General features: G+C 34.9%; 1 protein-coding gene across 2 annotated transcripts in view; it reads right to left on the bottom strand.

The window, feature by feature from the left end:
• LOC107711118 (regulator of G-protein signaling 8) overlaps positions 1-6,918 on the bottom strand; it is a 14,226-nt gene that overhangs the window by 5,525 nt on the left and 1,783 nt on the right. The window contains exons 2-4 of one of the 2 annotated variants that reach the window (XM_016516068.1): positions 2,742-2,809; positions 2,161-2,269; positions 2,010-2,071 (exon numbers count right to left, since the gene is read on the bottom strand). In XM_016516068.1, coding sequence (XP_016371554.1) covers positions 2,010-2,071; positions 2,161-2,261 — 163 coding nt within the window. In that variant the 5' untranslated portion in view covers positions 2,262-2,269; positions 2,742-2,809. The remainder of the gene's footprint in view (positions 1-2,009; positions 2,072-2,160; positions 2,270-2,741; positions 2,810-6,918) is intronic. The other variant, XM_016516067.1, reaches the window with a different exon arrangement.

The raw sequence follows: 6,918 nt of genomic DNA, 5'->3' as shown, positions 1-6,918 counted from the left end.
GACGTCTGGGGGGTCAGTGCGGTGAGATTCAAGAAAAAACACACACACACACACACACACACACACACACACACACACACACAGTTTAAATTGAAGCTGGAATTAAGCCTGAGGAAATAAGGCCTGTCATTTTGTGACAAGAGAAGTCACAGCCAAACGCGTGACTCATAGGGAAATGGCGTCCTTATTAATATGGAAAGCTTCTTACATTAGTTGCTGGTGAACCATATCAAGGCAGAACAACAGTACATCTCTGTAGACATGTAACTGACTGACTACCCGAGAACAAAAATTTTAAGCAAGTCTATTAGTACTGGGACAACATGTGGCATAATAATACTACATTTCATAATATTTCAATGCAAACTGCTGTAAGAATGTATTGGAGTGTGGTTGGTGAACAGCATTAAAATCTATACAATACGGTCCTATTTAGATTAAAATAAGCATCAATGTAAACCAGTGGTTTCTGAATTAGGTAAACAATTAATTTTTACCTTAGGGTGAATATAAGGGGGGAAAAAAATAAATTAAAGGCCATTTAAGTACACACAAAGAATACACAATTGTTGCAGTCACATAGCAACACCCTGGCAACACTTGTGAAAAGGAATTGTGTTGAACGTGGGCTTGTCATGTAATTCAAGTCTCAAAAGTTAGTCATTCAGTTAGGCACATCAACCATAACTGCCAACAAAAACTGCCAGAAACCCTGGAGTTGTGATTGATGATCAGCTGAATTTTTCAGACCACACTGCTAAAACTGCCCGGTCCTGCAGATTTGCTTTATTCCACATCAGAAAGATCAGGTCCTTTCTTTTGGAACATGCTTCACAAGTCCTTGTTCAAGCTCTTGTTCTGTCCATTCTGGACTATTGCAATGCTCTCTAGGCAGGTCTTCCAGCCACTTCTATCAAACCTCTACAATTAATCCAAAATGCGGCTGCAAGATTAATCTTCTGCTGCTCGCATAAAATTCAAGGCATTGATGTTTGCCTACAAAACCACCACTGGCTCTGCACCCCTTTATCAGACATATGTGCCCTCTAGAAGCTTGCGTTCTGCAAGTGAATGGCGCATTATTGTGCCATCCCAAAGAGGCACAAAATCACTTTCACAGACTTTTACATTAACTGTTCCCTCCTGGTAGAATGACCTGCCCAACTCAATTCGAGCAGCTGAGTCCTTAGCCATCTTCAATAAAGGGCTAAAAACACATCTCTTCCATATTTATTTGATCATCTAACTCTAGCACTCTCTATTCTAATTCTATTTTATCTATTTGTTGACTTGACCCTCTAACACTTGCACTCTCTATTTGTTTTCTAACTGCTTGTTTTCTTTTTAAAAAAGGACTTTAACAGTAGCTTTCTCTATTCTTTTTCTATTCTATCTTCTTGTTTTCTTTTAGTAAATGTAAATGTAAAAGTATATTTAAACTGTACAGGCAGATAATATAACATTAATAAAATAAAAGACCACTTAAGTGTACTCAGAGAGTACACTTTTATGAGAGTTTCTTAACACACTTAATTACACTTTTAAAAACTGCACTTTGTAATGACATCAAATTAAACGTTTTACTTTAAATTACATTTTAAATCATTGTATTTTGCTACTTTTAAATATAATATCTTAAACTTTTATCTGTCTATTTATCATAAATTTTAAGAGTGTTGAAATGTTACATTTATCAGCATGTCACTATTTTGAGCTTATACTAGACTGTTAAGTGCATTTATAACAACTGGAAAAAAAAAATTTGTTTTAGGATTTTTACATAATAATGTGATAGCTGCTTTAACTGAGATTTATTTAAGAATTTAAAATTGTATACAGTTTTAAATGTTATTATTTAATAGTTACATGTGCTAAATATTTCAACATAGATGAAATGTGACTAGATTCAATTTAATTTAAAGTAGTCAAAATTGTCCCTAACTGAACAATCACCCAAATGTGCTCAATAATTCAGACACAAACACATAATCATGTGTAAAGTGACTTACATTTATTGGACAGCAGAGCGTCAAATGAATCTGCCCATCTGGTCACTTCATCAGTGGATAACCTAAGAAAGCCAAACATGATCAGCTACAGTTATAATACAGCCAATAAACACATATCCTTACTTTTTTACAAAAACAACATATTACTCACTTCAAGTATCTTGTGGATCTCTCCTGAGCAGGAGGCAGGAATTCTGAAAAATCGCTGCATGAGTCTGATTTGTTAGACAGGCACCCTAGTCTAGTTTTCATGGCCCTGACAAAAAGGAAAGAAAAACAAAGACAAAAGCAATCTTAAACAACAAGAGATTAGCAGCTGTCAATGACATTAGTGTGCTCATAAGAGACCGGCGATGAGTTATTTTTAGAACGTACCAGATTACTGATAATAATAACAGCTCAGGTGTGCATAATAGCCTGTTTGATTAGATTGTAGTGATGCTCGCAGACGTTACCATGAGCCTGCATTATACAACACACCATTGCAATGTTCAGTAATTATCTGGAGATGTGGATTCACTATTGTAAACATGAATATTCCCTCAAAATGTGACTCATTGAAATGCAGCAGCGCACCTGGCCCTCAAATAAGGCATTATCATGGGTTCTGCTTGTATATTTACATCATAGAAGAATCAATCAGGACCGAGAGTGAGACAGCGACAGACAGCGAGAGAAACAGAGATACACACATTAACTCTTACATAAATGACAAGATAAGTGGATACTCACTGAATGTCCTTGCAATGCAGTTTCTTCCAGTCGGTTGTACTGTAGGAACAAGTGAAGAGCTGATTTGCCTGTGAAAATGAAAAAAGATTTACACATATATATACCACTCCTCAGTGAGCATATTTTGTTAATCACTATTCCCATGGTTCAAAATTACTAGCGTGCCAGATGCCACCTTTTCCCTTGATGCAATATAAAACATTTGGACCAACATAAGACTCACGTTATTTTGCTTGTTATTGCACTTGCAGTTCCGGGCACGTTCAGTTCTTCTAAAGGAACATTTCCCTCCAAATAACATCACTCTCTTACCATTTCAACCTATGAGGCTGATGCAACCTATTGCTTTCACATTAAGTTTTTTTTTAATGGGGAACACTGCATGAAAATGAACATTTCTTTTTCTGAAGGATCATAAATTGCTTCACAGACACTAATAGGCATGAGTAATGCATGAGTTATGTATAAAAAACAGGACTTTGTGCTATTGTAGACTTTGATGGGAATCAGAAAAGCTTAGTCTACCACGGATATTAAAGAGAAGGTATATTCCAATTTAATCGGTGTGCTTGCTTATTAAAGTCAGCTCTGGTATTGAAGATCTTATTATAAAAGGTGGTTTGATAATGTGACTAATTACTACTGAAGGGTTAAAAGTTCTCAAAATAGTTAAGACGGGGTCAATTTTCCATAAACTAATGAAATATTGTTTTATATCTGAGGTCCTTTATGCTATTTAGAAGCTGCATGTTGCTAATAGGATGCACTAAAATAGAGTAAATGCATTTCTTGTGAGGCCTCACAGAAATTATGAAACGTATTCTAATTGCAGACTGTCTAAACAATCCGAATTCTCTCAAGATGGGAGTATTTTAGTGATGCACTGGATGCTTGAGGCTTATTCTTCATTTCCTTGCACTGGATGAGAACACGTGCCATGCTATTTATAAAATGCACTGACAAATCTATCTAGGCAGGGAGAAGCCAGTTCATGTTCAGTGCAGCCATGCAGCACAAATGGAGCTACAGGGAGTTTGCTAACTAAAAGATACTCTGATGTCTCATCCTTATAAAATCATCATGAGATGCCGAGTGAAATAAAAACATGGCAAACTTTCTCCTTCCCTTTTTGTGAGGTTTCGGCAATTTAATATTCTCAATTTGTCTTTGATGTTGGGATCTGAGTTTCTGTGCTCAGAATAATTTTATAGTTTTGGGTCCTGTCTCACATTTAAACAGGATGCTAATGGGCTGGAATAAAACTCTCAAGTGCTGAGTTTTAGTTTGGTTAGGTAAGTATACACTGTTGGAAATACAGTTCATAGCAGGACATCATAATCACAATGTTAAACCAAAAATAAAACAAAATAAAAAGTAAAATAAAATAAAAATAATCTGTAAACAATACATTTGAATTCAAATAATAATAGTATAATTCAATGATAAATGATTAATGTGAAAACTGGCACATTGATTTTGGGGGTTCCCTCACAGATAGCTCATCTCAGGAAAAGTACACCCCACCCTCGTGCTCAGTAGAACACGTGAAGGTCCCTGTAGTGTTACTGTCCGATGGAGCTCAGTGAGATGTCAGGTTTCCCGCTGAGACTCCTCTACCCACTTTCAATGTGCCATGCCATCTGATCTTCAACCCTCGCTCTTGCTATTTTTGAATTCCAGGCTCTTTGGCTTGTCCATGTTGAAAAAATTATGCAGTTGCTTTTACCAGCCTTAAATTAGTTTTGCTTTCCACGTTCTGGAATAGACAAGGTAAATATTTAACCTTGAGAGAGCCTAAAATACTTAACCATCAAAGTTCTCCAGCAACGCTTACAGACAATATGTTGACTCATGTATAATAAATTGCTTGTGATGTTCCTCATTTGTCAAGTCACTTTGCATGAAAACATCTCCTGAATGATTAAATGTGAATGCTGGTGTGAAATCCCACCAGCTTATACCAGTCTGAGTTGGTTTGCTGGTCTTAGCTGGTATAAATTGGTCTCCTGACCTGGCCAAGCTGATTTCTACGACAGAATATCTTAAAAGTGCTCAAAACTCTTCAAAAAATCCATCAAAACAGACCAGCTGGCCAGGCTAGGAGACCACTTAACCACCTTACACTCTTACAAATATAGGTTCTTTATCAGAATTGATGGCTTCATGAAGAACCTTCAGCATTTCCTTTGTGCAAAAGGTTCTTTATAGTGGAAAAAATGTTCTTCACATTATGAAAAAAAGGTTATTTTAAGAAATGCTCAATAAAAGGTTCTTTGGGGAACTCAAATGGTTCTTCTAATGAATCATAGTGAAATCCCCTTTTGGAACCTTTATTTTTAAGATAAAGGTTCTTCAGGTTATTAAAATGTCCTTCTACTATGAAAATTGTTCATAGCTTGATGGTTCTTCTATGGCATCAATGTGAAAACCTCCTTTTGCAACCTTTATTTTTAAAAGTGTACTACTAAGAAAAAACATTCTTTTAAGAACTGTTGACTGAAAGGTTCTTTGGGGAAGCCAAAAATGGTTCTGTGGCTCGATTGTGAAAACCTTCTTTTGGAAGCTTTATTTTAAAGAGTGTGGGTTGAATTAAGCCGTTTTTCAGTGTGGTATCATCCACCAAAAGAACATGTCTCCTAGGGGTTTGTGAGAGTGAGGGTTTAGCTGCTGTTTTAGCAAGGTGCGTCTGTGCCCCAGAGACATTACCTTCATTTACACCCTGTTTCACGCTTTGCCTTGACAGTTGCAGGGTAACACCAGGCTGCAGCCCACCTACGGTTCTTTCTCTTCTATTTTTGTCAATGTCCTTTCCTCTTTGAGGTCCTCACCTATGTAACATGATGGCTACTGTCTAGTCAAATCACATTCGGTCCAACAAAACTCTGAAGTTAAGGTCACTGTTGCTTTATTTAGATATCTTCAAAACAGCAAGCCCTGTTTTACTTTTCTAGGATAAATTAGTAGCTGTGAATTATGCTGAAAAATGAGAATAAGTGTTCCTTATCTGTGTGAGGTCTCATTAAATCTGGGACAGAGAGACATCTGTTTGAAAAAGGTTAGCACATAGTGGCTGTTCATCCAAATGGGCCATAATTCAGACAAATTGGATAGAACTGCAATTGTGTGACTGTGGTAGGAACAGTAACCATTAGCTTGGTCATACGAGGAACACTTATTCTCAAATACAACTGTCAAGTTTTAATATATTCACACTCTTGTTGCTAACAGGCCCAATTCAGTGATACCACATTTAGTTCGGGGGAAAGAAAAGGTTCAGTCAAATATGCATGGGTAACACTTTATAATTAAATGATGGTACTACGTCATTAAAAAGCCTTATATATAACATTATATGATCTGCTTTTTATACACTTATTTTGAAGGCCCTAGTGAAAAATAAATACACTAAAGTGTATTTAAAATACATTTATTTTATACTATATAAAATAAGTATACTATAAGTATAGCCTACTATAAATATATTTACATATTTATGTATTTAATAAATATACCCTGCTATTGTACTTTTAGTATACTAAAAAATTTAAAGTCTGCTAAATTGGAACAACTAATTTTGTGCTTAATGCACTTTAAAGTAGTGCTGAAGTACTACTAAAGATATACTGAAGAATATTTGATTGTGCTTAATTGGAGCTATTGCAAGTCAATTTCAGGTACTTTAAATATCTTGCCTTTAAAGACCGGTATTATTCAAAGATCATACAATCCTCATCAAAATTGCCATTAAAACACATTTTAGGCTTAATATTAAGAAATGTGCATTGTGCACAAGTAGCACTCCAAATAAAGGTTAATTATAATTTTTAATAAGCTATCAGTAAGTATCGAGCTATATGTCAGTAAATATGTTAATAGATCTGAAATATACTGAAATATACTTGTATTTTAAATATATTACTTTTTTACTAGGGGGAAAATGTGCGTAATGGAATGGTAAAATAAGAAACTACACACATATTGAAAAAAATATTAAATATGACAATATATTTAACAAATGAAAGGGACTTATGGTTATTTTAATATAATTAATATACTATTATAATTTTTTATATTTTGGATTAGATTTTATTTTAATATATTTTTAAATTAATGTTTATTTATTAATTTTAGTTTTAGTTAACCTAATGTTGCAACAAGCTGAAATAAAATGTTTTTA

This window comes from Sinocyclocheilus rhinocerous, unplaced genomic scaffold (assembly GCF_001515625.1).
Source record: "Sinocyclocheilus rhinocerous isolate Xijiao unplaced genomic scaffold, SAMN03320098_v1.1 scaffold85, whole genome shotgun sequence".
Lineage (NCBI taxonomy): Eukaryota > Metazoa > Chordata > Actinopteri > Cypriniformes > Cyprinidae > Sinocyclocheilus > Sinocyclocheilus rhinocerous.
This window is presented reverse-complemented; position numbering and strand designations above follow the sequence as displayed.